The 16,633-nt window shown below is 43.7% G+C and overlaps 1 protein-coding gene across 1 annotated transcript in view; it reads right to left on the bottom strand.

Moving 5' to 3' along the window:
- Positions 1-16,633, bottom strand: part of CATSPERE (catsper channel auxiliary subunit epsilon) — an 82,135-nt gene that overhangs the window by 25,549 nt on the left and 39,953 nt on the right. The window contains exons 7-10 of the mRNA XM_075126967.1: positions 15,743-15,820; positions 14,404-14,510; positions 7,561-8,053; positions 5,995-6,469 (exon numbers count right to left, since the gene is read on the bottom strand). Of these exons, the coding sequence (XP_074983068.1) occupies positions 5,995-6,469; positions 7,561-8,053; positions 14,404-14,510; positions 15,743-15,820 (1,153 nt within the window). The remainder of the gene's footprint in view (positions 1-5,994; positions 6,470-7,560; positions 8,054-14,403; positions 14,511-15,742; positions 15,821-16,633) is intronic.

Genomic DNA, 16,633 nt, shown 5'->3' with positions numbered 1-16,633 from the left:
GCCTTTCCATAAAACTGAGACAATTTCTTCTAGTACAGACTGAAGTGCCTGGTCAATAATGTGCATCTGAAGAATGGCAGAGGAGTCGGGTTTTTTTGCTGTACGCACCCAGTTTCTTTTTCACTGATGTTTGTTTGGATCTTTCCTGAACAGCCACTATGAGTGAGCCAGGCACTTGATGTAAATAAAGTACACTGAGTCCTTAGGAGGAACTTGGTACTATCTATCCACCCTCTTGAAAGTGGCAGTTATTGATGCTGGACTCTGCCACAAGTCCTTTGCAGGTTGTAACAATCCCCCATGAATAGACATGGCAAGTTTACCAAGCATGGAAAGGAGCAGGATGTCCAGTAGTTTGTATAACTTCTCTTGCACGACTTTCAGTAGGATGTCAAAGGTTTCAGACGTGTTTCATCAGCAGGTCTTGGAAGACCTTAAGTTGTCTGCAGGACAAGGTGTAGAGGGATTGGCTGCCTCATCAGGGAAGGATGACAAAATTGCAGCTGGGATCAATTGTTCCTCCACATCTGCCTGTTGATTGTTCTCACTCTTCAGGGAAAAGGAAATAACCCTAGAAAGAGGGTAGAGAATGTTGGCTTGCAGACACATGGCTGCCTACCCCAAGGCACCCAGTAGGACTATGACTGATAAGTATATGGATACTGGACTGGTGGATACAGAAGAGGATACCAGAAGGGCTGCTCCCTAAAAGACCCATGCCTTCTCCTGCTCAAAGAGCAATCTCTGGACTCCCTCCCTAATTCCCAGTGTGGCTGAACAAGTGAGGTAAATGGTACTGATGTCTCAATTGCTCCATGTGGTATCATGATTTTGAAGACTGAAAGCCTAGTTAGCACTGCTGACATTGTACGAGCCAGCAAGAAGGACTTCACTACCGGACCCATGGACAGGTCACTTGGTGCTGAATAGGCCATAGATGGGTGCCAGGTACTTCAGGCATCAATGTGCTGTCCACCAAGGTGCTGGGTACTGTTGGGATGGTGCCAAATTGGTGTGGCCATACTGAATGAATGGTGTGAGCATAACTTCACATGACTTAAACATGGCTGAAGAGGATCCTGGGAGCAGGGTCCCCTTTAAGCAGAAGCAGATTTGATAAAGGACTGGCAAAGCCTGCATGTGTGATCGATATTGAACCTATAGGTCGGCAAATATGGGCCCATGCAAATGTAAATATCACATGTATAAAGTTCCAGCACGGAGCATAGGTCGACCTGGTTGTAGTGACCTTATAGCAAGGACACCATGCAGAGAGCCAGAGTGAATGATTGATGAGTGAGTAAACATGGTGTGATCTTCAATCGATACCACCCCCACAACCCCTTCTAAAGTACTAATCAGATAAAATTAATAACCACACACCCACTGAGCATGCTTTTGAGACATGTGACTCTTCTGAGGAAAAAGAGTATAAGAATCAAGCAAAGTAAATTACTGGAGTTGGGAATTCCTTAATTGACGCTTGAAGAAGCTGCTAGACAGAGTAGCCAAAACTCTGCTCCGTGGGCTCATGTAGGACTGCGACCAGAGGGGTTTCCAGGCAGCCAGGGCCTTGCCTCGAGGAATCCGAGACAGACCAGAGGGCTGAGGAGACCAGAGCTGGAGAGAAGAATCAGTCCCTAGAATTGGTAACCACCTTCTCTGTTTGCCAAGCAGGGACTGCATGAAGCTAGCGCAGGGCCTGTTTGTGTATGTTTGTGAAAGAGAGGCTCGCTAAGAGGAATGTCAGGTTTCAGAGTAGCAGCCGTGTTAGTCTGTATCCGCAAAAAGAAAAGGAGTACTTGTGGCACCTTAGAGACTAACAAATTTATTTGATCATAAGCTTTCGTGAGCTACAGCTCACTTCATCGGATGCGTTCAGTGGAAAATACAGTGGGGAGATTTATATACACAGAGCACGTGAAACAATGGGTGTTACCATACACACTGTAACGAGAGTGATCAGATAAGGTGAGCTATTACCAGCAGGAGGGGAGGGGGGCGGGGAACCTTTTGTAGTGATAATCAAGGTGGGCCATTTCCAGCAATTGACAAGAACGTCTGAGGAAGGGGGGGGGGGGAATGTATAGCTTGTAATGTATAGTTCTTAATGTTTAATATAGGAGTTATGTGCTTAATGTAACCCTTTACTGCTTGTGTAATTCCTTCTCAATAAACTGCTGTGCATTGAAGATAATTGCTGTGGACCTTTTTCACTGGTATGACAGTAATCTGCTCTACTGGGAGCCAATAAAGATCCATTTCAGGGGCAGTAGCGCCCCCTGGTGCCAAAAAGTACCATTAGTGGTGATGAGTTAGTGTCATAGGAAAGGTGGTCAGCAGATTTAGTTACTTCCACAGACACTCTTTCCATAGCCAGAAATGAAGGACTAGATAACCCATCTTAGGCCATTGGCTGCCCTTCGTCTGTGGAGCTTAAGATGAGTCTAACTTGTCAGACACACATCGACTCTTGTGTGCCGGTTCTTAGGGTCCCGGAGAAGGAGATCTATGTCTTAGAGAAACAAGATGGATGAGGTAATACCTTTTATTGGACCAACTTCTGTTGGTGGGACAGACAAGCTTTCGAACATACACAGAGCTCTTCTTCAGGTCAGGGAAATGTACTCAGGCCTTGGCTACACTTGCGCGTTATAGCGCAATAAAGCTGCCAAGCGTGCTCTACCTTACTACCTGTCCACACTGGCAAGGCACGTAGAGCGCTCTGACTCCACAGCTGGAGCGCTCCTCATACTCCACCTCCCCGAGAGGAATAACGTTTGTTGTGCTCTCGCTGGAGCGCAACGGCGCTAGTGTGGACACCTAATGCGCTCTGATTGGCCTCCGGAAGTGTCCCACAATGCATGTTCTAGCCACTCTGGTCATCACTTTTGAACTCTGCTGCCCTATCCTCAGGTGACCAATCGTCAGACCTGCCCTTTAAATTCCCTGGGAATTTTGAAAATCCCCTTCCTGTTTGCTCAGCCAGGCGTGGAGTGCTCTCAGCGCATCTTTCCAGGTGACCATGGCTCCACGCAGCAGGCGATCCCCAGTATGGAGCAATGGTGAGGTGCTGGGCCTCATCAGTGTTTGAGGGAGGAAGCTGTGCAGTCTCAGCTGCGCTCCAGCCGTAGGAATTACGATACGTTTGGGCACATATCAAGGGTCATGCTGGAAAGGGGCCATGACCGGGACGCCGTGCAGTACAGGGTTAAAGTAAAGGAGCTGCAGAATGCCTACCACAAAGCCCGTGAGGCAAACGGCCACTCCGGTGCTGCCCTTGCGACCTGCCATTTCTACAAAGAGCTGGATGCGATACTTGGGGCGACCCCACCTCCATTCCAATGACCACCATGGACACTTTGGAGCCCAGCACAGCAAGGGGGGAGGAGGAGGAGGAAAACGTGAGTGAGGGTGCTGAGGTGGGGGGAAACACCCCGGAATCCCTAGATGCATGCAGCCAGGAGCTCTTCTCGAGCCAGGAGGAAGGCAGCCAGTCACGGCATCCGGTGTTTGGGGAAGGACAAACACCAGAGGAGGCTCCTGGTAAGCGGCTTTTTTTTTTTTTCAGGAAGGAAGTTCTTTGGTGCGGGCTCTTTGGGCGAGGAGGGTTTGGGATGCATGCATGCCGAGATGCGGAATGGAGCATTCATGTGGTCTATCACATCACAGTAATTGACATTGGTGATCTCTTCAAAAGTCTCAGACAGAACGTGGGCAATGCGCCTGCACAGGTTTATTGGGAGAGCCAGCATGGTTCTTGTCCCAGTCAGGCTAACGTGTCCGCGCCACTGTGCCGCAAGGGGTGGGGGGATCATTGCTACACACAGGCAAGCCGTATATGGGCCAGGGTGGAAGCCGCATTGTAGTAGAAGACCTTCCCTTGATTCCCCGGTCACCCTCAGCAGCGAGATAGCTTCCAGGACTCCTGTGGATCTCCTGTGGAGAATGTTGTGACAGTTTTCAGTGTAGGTTTCCCCTGCAGCTGTTGGCTCTCCCCAAGGCACAGAAACCCAGAGGACAGTACATCCATGAAACAATCAGTCCCCCTAGACCCTGTGTTTACTCACCATTTCTGGGGCTCCCATGGGTTATGTGCGCTCGCTTTGGGACAGGCAAAGTATGGTTTTGTATGGACTGTGATTGCCCTCCTTAAGTGTGGGGGAATCATTGCTCTGTCTGGTGTGTACAATGCTTCCTCTGTTAAGTGTTGCATTTTGCCTGTATAGGTGCAACCTTGAGATCTCAGCCGCCAGTGTTATCACTAGCCGACAGACTGAGAGCACTCAGGAAGAGGCCCCGTAAAAGCAAAGAAGACATGCTGCAGGAAGTAATGCGGCAGTCTGTGGAAGAGAATTGAAAGGCACAGAAGTGGAGGGAGAGTGAAAGGAGGATCTGCCAGAAGAATGAGGAGTGCCGGCAGCAAAACGTGGTGCTCTGACAGCAAAGCACGGATTGGCTGATTAGCATAATGGAGCGCCAAGCGGACTCTATCCAGGCGCTCGTCGCCATGCAGGTGGAGCACTACTGCGCTCGGCCCTCCCCACCCCCCCCGCAGCCCTTGTCCCAAAACTCTTTCCCATGTTCCCCACGTCCCCTCCAACCCACTTTCCCCAACATCTGGGTTCTTACCGCCCCCAGCTGCCTCCTACACCCCTAGCTTCACCATCCACCCATGAAAACTACGACCCTTATCCACTGCACTCAACCCCCCTCAACATGCCTTATAGCCATCCTGAAGTGCAGCACTCAGTGCACAGCACTGCACTCCAGCAGTGCACAGCACTCCAGACAGGATTCCAGAGTATGAAATCAGGACATACTCAAGTCTGCCAGTGAACTGGTCCCCACCCCACCCCCTTGCCATTGTGGTATTGTGTTACTTTGTTTTTATTTCAATAAATGAATTTTCTTTTCAATAAATGGAGTTTTCACTTTGAAAACATACTTTATTAGTGCATAAAGTAAAATATACCTTAACCCAGGAAAGCAACAAGCACTACAATTCAGTGTACCAAATACAGCCACTGCACTTAACTCCTGTGCAGAGCAACAGACATTACTGGTGGCTTTCAGTCTCAAATTGCTCCCTCAAGGCATCCCTAATCCTTGCAGCCCCACGCTGGGCCCCTCTAATAACCCTGCTCTCTGGCTGTGTGAATTCAGCCTCCAGGTGTTGAACCTCCAAGGCCCATGCCTGAGTGAAGCTTTCACCCTTCCCTTCACAAATATTATGAAGGGTACAGCACGTGGATATAACCGCAGGGATGCTGTCTTCGGCCAAGTCCAGCTTCCCATAAAGAGAGCGCCAGCGGCCCTTCAAATGGCCAAAAGCACATTCCACAGTCATTCGGCACCAGCTCAGCCTGTAGTTGAACCGTTCCTAGCTGCTGTGCAGGCTCCCTGTGTAGAGTTTCATGAGCCGCGGCATTAAAGGGTAAGCTGGGTCTCCAAGGATCACAATGGGCATTTTGACTTCCCCTACGGTGATCCTCTGGTCTGGGAAAAAAGTCCGGGCTTGCAGCTTCCTGAACAGGCCAGTGTTCCAAAAGATGTGTGTGTCATGCACCTTTCCGGGCCAGCCTGCATTAATGTCAATGAAACGCCCACATGATCCACAAGCGCCTGGAGAACCATGGAGAAATACCCCTTTTGGTTAACATAGAGGCCAGGTGGTCTAGTGCCAGAATAGGAATATGGGTCCCATCTATCGCCCCTCTGCAGTTAGGGAAACCCATTTGTTCAAAGCCAGCCACAATGTCAAGAATGGGGATCCATGTGGCAATACTTGAAGGGCAAAATTTTGTTAACTATAATTTAAATATGCCTATCCATCTAAAAATGGTAGATTTCAGTCCTTATGAACCCATTAATTTAATCAAATAAATAATTAATATAATCATCTAGAAAAGAGATATCTTCAGGGACCCTCTTATTTCTGAAGTTGCTGTCTTACACCCAAATTATTATGTATTCAAATGTAATATACTTAACCAATAAGCAGCTGGTGAATAGTGCTCCCTTGAGCTTTTTCCGCTTGTCTCTTAACTGACTCAGGTATTGTAAGAAATCCATTAATTGTGTTGTTTTTATAGCTATAATAGACCGTTTCCTTGTCCCACAGCAGCATAGATGGTGATGCTGAATATACAAATTCCATCAACATAAAACCCTGCAGAGGAGCATTTAAGGAAAAGTCTCTTAAGACCCACAAATCTCGGTCTTCATTATACGCTGACAGATAAAACATCCTGGAGGAGCTGCACCCAACGCAGGCCATCAGCAAAACAACCTCAGATGGGCGTGAGTCATAGCAAACAGTGCCTATAGATAAAGAAGCAGTCACTGGCAAATCTAGGACCTTCTTTAGCTTTGTTGTATCTGTTATTTTAATAAACACATTGCCACCATATCCTAGATATTGTTCACTTGGTGTCCATATTGCTACTGTACTTAATTTTCTTCCACTCTGTAAAAAAATAAAAATAAAAAAATTGAACAAAGCTATTAGATAAATAGTACATTTCAGATACTGTACAAACTATTCCCTCTCAAACTTTGCATAAATGATACCAGTATCTCCATTAAAAAGTAAAAAGGATTTTCAGCTGATGTAATTAGCCTAGCTCCACTAGAGTGAAGTTGCTGTTATGGACTCGGAAGTAGGTGGTCTGGCCTAGTAGTCAGAGCAGGAGTCATGTCTAGTGGGCAGAGCAGGCATCCAGCTTGGATAATGAAGCCAAGAGTCAGCACCAGAGTCAACTGCCAGTTATCAGAGCCAGGGGTCAAGCCAGAGCCAGAACTAGGAATTGAAGCTGAGGGTCAGAGACCAAATGCCAGGGCCATGGGTCAAAGCAGAGTCAGGGTCTGAAGTCGGACGCTGGGGTCAGAGCCAAAAGTGATAACTGACAATTGGAGGTAAGACATAAGGGCAGGAACTAGAGGAGAGGCAAGGATCAAGCACTGTGCAGGAGCATGGTGTAAACAGGAGCAAAAGCAGGGGTCAGGCAGTAGCCGGGAGCAGAGCAGGAAAAGGGATGGGTGCAGGAGGCAGGCACAAGCAGGGTCCAAAGCAGCCACAACAGGAAATCACTTTGTTGCTCAGACAAACTTCCTGTGCCTCCTTCTGGCTTCAATAGCATGGTTGGACCAATTGGTGGAGCTGGGTGATTCCCCAATATTAGTGCCTTGGGCGAGGATACAGTCCTACTACTTCTTGGCCCATCAGATTTCAGAAGACATTAGGTGGAGACCAGCAGGCAGCTGCTGTTTGAGGACTCCTACGCCTGGGTTCCTAGACCTGGGACATCATAGTCACACACTTAAGTCCTCATCCTGGAACTAGCTCCATGTGGGTACTCCTCTTGATCCATGTAGACCCAACTGTAGCATCAGGTACTTATTTTTAAATGACCTGAAAATTAATTTGTTGCACTCAGTGCACTTCTAATTCCAAACCTATTATTAGATCGGGCGACAGGGGGCCAATGGGTTAATCCCCAGGCCTACTGAAGAACTTTCATATTTCAAAATGTAAAACAAGAATTGTGTGAGACTTACCTGTACTGGATATGCAGATGAACACCAACTTCTTGACTGTATTCCAATTATTCCTGTTTCTGGTAGATTGTATTCAGGTCCAAGTTTAAAAAAACGATTGGACTCTCTTTTGTAAACTGTCCCCATTATTAAAAATAAGATTCCATCATCAGTTAAAACAATATCAGTTACTTTGTGACTTAACTCAAAGTCCAAAATGTGTGATGGAGCTTTGATTTCTTTATAAGTTACGAATCCATCATTTGTATGGAAAGTTCCAAATTCTGACAACAAAAGTGCAGTTGTTGGAATACATGCAGACCACTCAATGTAGGGCTCACTACCAGCTGCGGAACAGAGGGAATTATCATTTACATTGTTTGGAAATAGCTCTTCAGGCCTGGAAATGATAAAGGGACTATCTAGAACAAAACAATCCTGAAAAGCTATTGCCTTTCCATGGATATTAGTAATGATGTCATCTGACATTGAAGGTACATTAATTTTCCAGAATCTGAAAATGGAAGAAATTACAGATAAATTGGCAAGAATTAAACTTTATATCAGATTCATTAAGCAAAATAATTCTTGACAAATTTCAGAGTTTGTAGCAATTCCAAAACAATTTATTTCCCATTTCTTTTTAACAATTTCTCTAAACCTTTTACATTTTTCAAGTCACAATATTCTCAGGCACACCCTACAATCACAGTGTTCAGCACATATACCAGCAAATATTAAAGTGGTTGTACTGTTGTTACTACAGACAAGCTGTGCACTCCTGGTCACGATCATTTCTATTTGTTCTATTTCATACCGCTCCTCCAAATTGTTTCCTGCTATTCCCCCATTCCCACCAAATGTAAAATATAAAATTAAAATAAAATGGGGGTGGGGGAGGAGACCAAAATCAGCCTCCAGTGGGATTTTAATCTGCAACAGCAGCCAGGCCTCTAATGTTCAGTGCCTCAGTAAATGCTGGGAATCAAACATCTCTGAATGGTCTCACATAAACAGGCAAGAAATGTACGTGCTCTGGAGCTAGGAGAACGAGGACTGGTTATGACATCATGGATTACTGTGGCAACAGCAGATAGACCCATTATTATAGTCACTTTTGCCATGAACAGTAAAAGCTGCATTACTTTACAAAATGAGTTTCCTAACTTTAGGTGATACTGATGACACCAGTGGATGAAAAAGTTAAGTTATTAATATCAGGATATGAATTATTTGGTCACAAACTCACTTGGTTCAATGTTTAGCTAGTGACAGAATTATCAAAACTTCCAGAATTCTATAAAAATAGGGTTGTTTTAATAACGGAGCTAAGATAGTTGAATATGAGAAAAAACAGCCAAATTTTGTCTTAGATATACACATGCAACTGCTATTGATTTCAATGCAAATTGTATGCACATATTCAAAGGCAAAATTTGGTCCATACGGAATAACTATAATGAAATAAGAAAAGGAGTACCGATGGCACCTTAGAGACTAACAAATTTATTTAAGCATAAGCTTTCATGAGCTACAGCTCACTTCATCGGATGTATTCAGTGGAAAATACAGTGGGGAGATGTATATACATAGAGATCATGAAACAATGGGTGTTACCCTACACACTGTAAGGAGAGTGATCACTTAAGGTGAGCTATTACCAGCAGGAGAGCGGGACGGGGGGGGGGGGAGGGGGGGAGGGGAAGCCTTTTGTAGTGATAATCACGGTGGGCCATTTCCAGCAGTTGGCAAGAACGTCTGAGGAACAGTGGGGGGTGGCAGGGGGGAAATAAACATGGGAAAATAGTTTTACTTTGTGTAATGACCCATCCATTCCCAGTCTCTATTCAAGCCTAAGTTAACTGTATCCAGTTTGCAAATTAATTCTAATTCAGCTGTCTCTCGTTGGAGTCTGTTTCTGAAGTTTTTTTGTTGAAGAATTGCAACTTTTAGGTCTGTAATTGAGTGACCAAAGAGATTGAAGTGTTCTCCAACTGGTTTTTGAACGTTATAATTCTTGACATCTGATTTGTGTCCATTTATTCTTTTACGTAGAGACTGTCCAGTTTGACCAATGTACATGGCAGAGGGGCATTGCTGGCACACAATGGCATATATCACATTGGTAGATGTGCAGATGAATGAGCCTCTGATAGTGTGGCTGATGTGATTAGGCCCTATGATGGTGTCCCCTGAATAGATATGTGGACACAGTTGGCAACGGGCTTTGTTGCAAGGATAGGTTCCTGGGTTAATGGTTCTGTTGTGTGGTGTGTGGTTGCTGGTGAGTATTTGCTTCAGGTTGGGGGGCTGTCTGTAAGCAAGGACTGGCCTGTCTCCCAACATCTGAGAGAGTGATGGGTCATCCTTCAGGATAGGTTGTAGATCCTTGATGATGCGTTGGAGAGGTTTTAGTTGGGAGCTGAAGGTGATGGTTAATGGCGTTCTGTTATTTTCTTTGTTGGGCCTGTCCTGTAGTAGGTGACTTCTGGGTACTCTTCTGGCTCTGTCAATCTGTTTCTTTACTTCAGCAGGTGGGCATTGTAGTTGTAAGAATGCTTGATAGAGATCTTGTAGGTGTTTGTCTCTGTCTGAGGGGTTGGAGCAAATGCGGTTGTATCGTAGAGCTTGGCTGTAGACAATGGATCCTGTGGTGTGATCTGGATGAAAGCTGGAGGCATGTAGGTAGGAATAGCGATCAGTAGGTTTCCGGTATAGGGTGGTGTTTATGTGACCATCGCTTATTAGCACCGTAGTGTCCAGGAAGTGGATCTCTTGTGTGGACTGGTCCAGGCTGAGGTTGATGGTGGGATGGAAATTGTTGAAATCATGGTGGAATTCCTCAAGGGCTTCTTTTCCATGGGTCCAGATGATGAAGATGTCATCAATGTAGTGCAAGTAGAGTAGGGGCATTAGGGGACGAGAGCTGAGGAAGCTTTGTTCTAAGTCAGCCATAAAAATGTTGGCATAGTGTGGGGCCATGCGGGTACCCATAGCAGTGCTGCTGATTTGAAGGTATACACTGTCCCCAAATGTGAAATAGTTATGGGTGAGGACAAAGTCACAAAGTTCAGCCACCAGGTTTGCCGTGACATTATCGGGGATACTGTTCCTGACGGCTTGTAGTCCATCTTTGTGTGGAATGTTGGTGTAGAGGGCTTCTACATCCGTAGCGGCCAGGGTGGTGTTTTCAGGAAGATCACCGATGGATTGTAGTTTCCTCAGGAAGTCAGTGGTGTCTCGAAGATAGCTGGGAGTGCTGGTAGCGTAGGGCCTGAGGAGGGAGTCTACATAGCCAGAGAATCCTGCTGTCAGGGTGCCAATGCCTGAGATGATGGGGCGTCCAGGATTTCCAAGTTTATGGATCTTGGGTAGCAGATAGAATACCCCAGGTCGGGGTTCCAGGGGTGTGTCTGTGCGGATTTGTTCTTGTGCTTTTTCAGGGAGTTTCTTGAGCAGATGGTGTAGTTTCTTTTGGTAACCCTCAGTGGGATCAGAGGGTAATGGCTTGTAGAAAGTGGTGTTGGAGTGCTGCCTAGCAGCCTCTTCTTCATATTCCGACCTATTCATGACGATGACAGCACCTCCTTTGTCAGCCTTTTTGATTATGATGTCAGAGTTGTTTCTGAGGATGTGGATGGCATTGTGTTCTGCATGGCTGAGGTTATGGGGCAAGTGATGCTACTTTTCCACAATTTCAGCCCGTGCACGTCAGCGGAACCACTCTATGTAGAAGTCCAGTCTGTTGTTTCGACCTTCAGGAGGAGTCCACCCAGAATCCTTCTTTTTGTAGTCTTGGTAGAAAGGTCTCTGTGGGTTAGTATGTTGTTCAGAGGTGTGTTGGAAATATTCCTTGAGTCGGAGATGTCGGAAATAGGATTCTAGGTCACCACAGAACTGTATCATGTTCGTGGGGGTGGAGGGGCAGTAGGAGAGGCTCCGAGATAGGAAGATTCTTCTGCTGGGCTAAGAGTATAGTTGGATAGATTAACAATATTGCTGTGTGGGTTAAGGGAACCACTGTTGTGGCCCCTTGTGGCATGTAGTAATTTAGACAGTTTAGTGTCCTTTTTCTTTTGTAGAGAAGCAAAGTGTGTGTTGTAAATGGCTTGTAATAGTAAAACTTTCTATGTGGGCATGCATTAGCATTACTGGAGAAACAAACGCTATTACTCTATATGATGAGCAATCTTGTTTTTCACTCTCTTTTATTTGGTTCTTCATACTACTGCTGTATAGAGAAAGAAGAGGTTAAAAATAAGACAGAAAATAGATATTACAACTCACTTCACTATAACAGCAATTTACTAAAACTGCCATCATTTATAAAAGGATTTTACCCAATTTGCCAAAAATGCTTCTATTCCTTTGGTTAAGTAAGTGGAAATATTCGAGAAAGGCTTTATCTGACGACAAATTTCTTTAATATAATGATATGTTGCTATATTGCCACCTAGTGATGAAATGGATGAGATCCAACTGAAAAAGATGTCTGACAGAGATGACAGTAAGCCAAATTCAGTCTCTAACCCAAATGTAACAGTGATGTAAACAGTGCTGTAAGTTACTAGTTGAGTGTAAACTGGTTAGAAAAAGGCAGTAAGATGAAAATTAGTGCAACTTGTTTTAATATGGTATTCAGAGTGTGTAAAAACAACTGCAAATTAAATGTCAAAGGGACAGATGGGGCACATGTTTCAGGAAATGAAGCTAACAAAGGAGCCCGCTACACTTTAATCTAAAACAGAATCATCCTCAATACTCCTGGGGCCAAATCTAGCCCTGCGGTAAGCCTGTGTAATTCCCACTGACTTTAATGAGCATTTGTGCAGGGCAGAATGTTGTTACTACAGAGTACCACATTGATGGAAAATACACTTGCTTTGTACATCCACTGAATAAAAAAATCAGTGCAAGTTATTCTCCTTCACCACATATCTATTTTCTGATCAGCTCACACCAAGGTATAAATTATATTATCATTTACATCCCTGTTGAATTTGGCTCTTAGTGTTTCTGTTATAAATTATATAGTTTTGTAAATATTATAGCATTAGAAATTAAAATTAATATGTTGCCAGAAGATGGAGCAAACAGTGAAGAAAGTAGAGAAATAGACAGTTGGAGAGTTCTAGGGTTAAGATTAATATTTCTACTGACAAAAAACTAAATACCAGAAGAAATATTGCAGAAGGGCTTCACTGTGGATTCAGCATATTGCTACTACACAGAGGGGAATAGAAAGAGGTAGGGGATAATTAAGCAGTGTCCCTAAAGTATTCTTAACAGTCAGCTATGCCTGGACATATGAATTACTATTATCTGGATATTCTCATCCACTAGAAGTTTTCTATAATGTCAGATACGTCTTTGGGAGAAACTTTATATTACTTTCACAGGGAGTCTCAGCGGATTGCTGGAAAGAAGAAACAGCCAAGACATGCTCTGTAGAGTGTGTATTGAGCTAACAATTCTTCCTGGAGGGATGAGAGAAGATGATGACCTACTCACCACACAGGTTTGCCCTAGTGAGAAGGAATGATCCCTATTTTCAAACAGGACTTGAAAACCAGCCAATAAGGAAAGAAACATAACTTGTAAGAAAGAGAAAAGGAAGGAGTATCTGACTGAGATAACTTATTTTTTTAAGAAGGTGGTGGGTTCAGCAGAGCACCACAAACAGGCTGTGAGCTCCAGGGAACTGACATGAGTTGAGGGAAGGAAAATGGTCCTTTGAAATGCTAACTACCCATAAGCTTGATAATTAAGCTTCTCGGCCCATTATAGTGAAGTTTTGTGCAATCTTAGGGCCCAGTTCTGCAATACACTGCCCAATGGTGTTCATGCATGTTCAGTGGTGCATTTGTGTTGGACTGAGCCATGGTCTACATGAGAACCAACATATGTTTTGTTTTTAATGTTTCTTCTCTCTTTCTAAAATAATAAACAATTCCTTATTTAAATGAAATTATAATTTAGATTTAACTGCTAAGTTTGGGGGGGAGCAACGGCTGACTAACCATGCTGGGATATGACAGGCTCTTCCCTCAAGGAAGAAAGGGTATACAGTTTGTATTCACTACTCACACACAAAAGCTACCTAAAACTAGAAAAGGAGGTCCGGATGGGGCCACCGTCTCTATCCAATGATGTGTCACAACAGCATTAAGTGAGCTTTCATATTTTGGGGAGCTGGGGCACTGTGATCTCACAGTGAAAGCCACTGAAAGACGTGCCATATTGTGTAGGCATCTGTGGGCTTCCTTCCCCAGGCAAGGTACATCAGTGATTACTATACATTTGGATCAAAGGAATTTGAAAGTCTTTTTCCAGTTGAGTTCTTTGGCACCAAGCCACCAAAGTACTTTGCACCTACGGAGGAGGTCAGAAGGGCCTATATATAATTCATTGCAGAGGGGCAAGCTCTCCCCGCAGAGTCTGAAATTGAAAGGAGAATTCCCAACAGATTCCCAGAATCCAAACAGGCTTGGAGGCTACTGCCCTCTTTGCAAATCCCCAACCCCTTCCATACTGAGAAGAGTACTAGAAGGACACCCCCTTAGGTTCCCTGGAAGTTCTGCTATTTTCCCCATAGGTTTTTCTGCTACCATGTACAATATGGCCACTAGTTATTTCTGTACTAGTTGGTGTCATTATAATAAACTTTCAGTATCTTTTCCTCCAGTATACATTAACAAAAACAGGCCAGAATGGCTTATTTATACATTCAACTAAGCCAAGTGTTTTGTAAGATGCTTACATTACAATATATCTACATAGCCATAATCTGTGCAATCATATGGGTGTGTGAAAAATTATTTTAAATGGAATTCTCTTCAGAAAAAATTAAATGAAATACAGTACCCCAACTCTGGAAATGCAGTAGCAAAGTATTTGGTATTTCTAAAATAGGTCTGAACAACAGGTTCCTGTCCCAAATTCCAAAACTGCTTGCTAAGTGTCTTAGAATTCTGTTTAAAATAAAGTAAAAATAAAGTAAACTAAAGGCTGTTAGTTATCATACATTTTGATGTCAATATAGTCTAAGGCTGTATATGAGAAATCTCAGGGTTAAAATATTCTTTAAATAACATTCTAAAGTACACTTCCAAATAAGGGCGCATTATTAAACACATTTACACATTTTATCCACACTAGAATATAGTATATTTGGAACCAAAATTAACTTTCTTCGCAATATTTCCTAAAGTATATATAGCAGAAAATTAAAAAAATGACACATAGAAATCTAATAATAAAAATATTATGTTCTTCTCCAAATTCCAGTACTTCAATTAATAATATAATTTTAATTCTAGTAACTCTGACGCAAATCAACACAGTTATGAAACGAATATTAAAAGATGCCAAAGAGAAGCAATCCAGCATGGCAATTTATAATAAAGTAATAACTCCTAAAGGGCATCCCTTGGTCATGGATGCACACCTCAGGTAAGGTATGATGCCAACGGCTAAATATCATCAACCACCCCACAAAGGCATCAGGAGTGCATACTCTGACAACGTTTACTGCATATACCAATCCTGCAAGCTGATCCATGTGGGAAGAACTTTGTGCTCACATGGATTCCCACTGGGTGCAAGAATCCGTCTTCACATATACGCTTGTGGGATCAGGGCCATAATGTACCTCCTTAAAAAGTAAAGTTCAGTTCTACTGTTAAATGCAGCTCTATAAAAATGACATAATGGGTTCACTGTTTATTATGTCTTGTTACTGCCATATCATCATTACTTAGACAAAAAGTAAAGAGTTTTTTTCTGAGTGTCAGCCATGCAAACTCACTCTAGGAAGTGAAAGTCAAGCTTGGATCTTTCCTTCTCACCACTACCACCAGTAGCAAAACGGCTGTGGGCTAAATTCTGACCCTAACACAAGTGTACTGATGGTAGAATTTAGCTCTGCTACTGAAATTTAGCTAATAATTCTGTTTTTAATGCTGAGATGGAAACAAAACCACCTCACTCCCCCCCAGCTGTGTTACCTCTGCAGTATTAACTGGAACAAAAAGCACCAAAAACTTATTTTTGTCACTACCTTAAGTTGAAATGACTATGGATGCATATAGGCAGCATATCTAATGATTAAGACAGTGCCATTTTTAATTTGTAACTTTTCACAGTAGACATGCACTTTCAATACCATGTTTTTAAAAGAAAATATAGAGCTATTTTAACATACCCGTGGAGGAGACGTTGCAGTGTGATTCAATTCAGAGGGTTCTGCACTTTCTGGATCATATATCCATAAGATTAACTCCTAGCAAATAAAAAAGGCAAATGATAATATTTTGTTAATAAACACGTTAATATTCTGTCACTGTGGTCTGATTTCTTTTGGTGACTAGATGTATACTAGAATGTAGTAACAATACCATATAAAGGAGCATTAACTTGGACAATGTCAGAATTAAGTCTTGAGCCTGATTTTACTCAGACAAAAGCAAAACTCCCATTGACTTCAGTGGGCAATGGACACTGAGGGGATCCAGATCCACTCCTCATAGAAAGGGAGTTATTTCCTTTCAGTTCTTCTATTCGTCCCTCAGCAATACTTCACATACCATAGTCTCTCTTATTCTACTGGGGCCATGCTACTTTACAATCCTACTGCAGTATGGAGAAAGAGGGATCAGAAATGAGTACTTAACTCTAAAAAGAAACAACAAATTAGTCTCTTAGCAGGAAGATATATGTATCTTTTTCTCCTGCCTCCATGATTCCTATGGGTCTTCAGCCTGACTGTCCTTGGATTTTGCTCCTCAAAGACACAACCATTTCTGATCAACCATGTGGCCCATATCAGTCAGCCACGGAGGAACTCAACCACTTACGGGGTCATAGAGCCCAGACTCCTGCCCGAGCCTGAACATCTACATCACAGTTAAACAGCCCAGGAACCTGAGTCCCACGAGCCTGAGCCAGCTGACATGGGCCAGCCGAGGATGTATAACTGCAGTGAAGAAGTACCCTTAGGATCTTGGAATCTGTCCCTGAGTAGAGGGGCAGGTTTGGGTAACTGTGAAGCTGCTCTTTCAGAGGCGGCTGAGCACAATACCCCTCATTCCAAGGG

Source organism: Caretta caretta, chromosome 3, assembly GCF_965140235.1.
Source record: "Caretta caretta isolate rCarCar2 chromosome 3, rCarCar1.hap1, whole genome shotgun sequence".
Taxonomy (NCBI): Eukaryota; Metazoa; Chordata; order Testudines; family Cheloniidae; genus Caretta; species Caretta caretta.
Note: the sequence above shows the minus strand (reverse complement) of the source record. Positions and strands in the feature narration are given on the sequence as shown.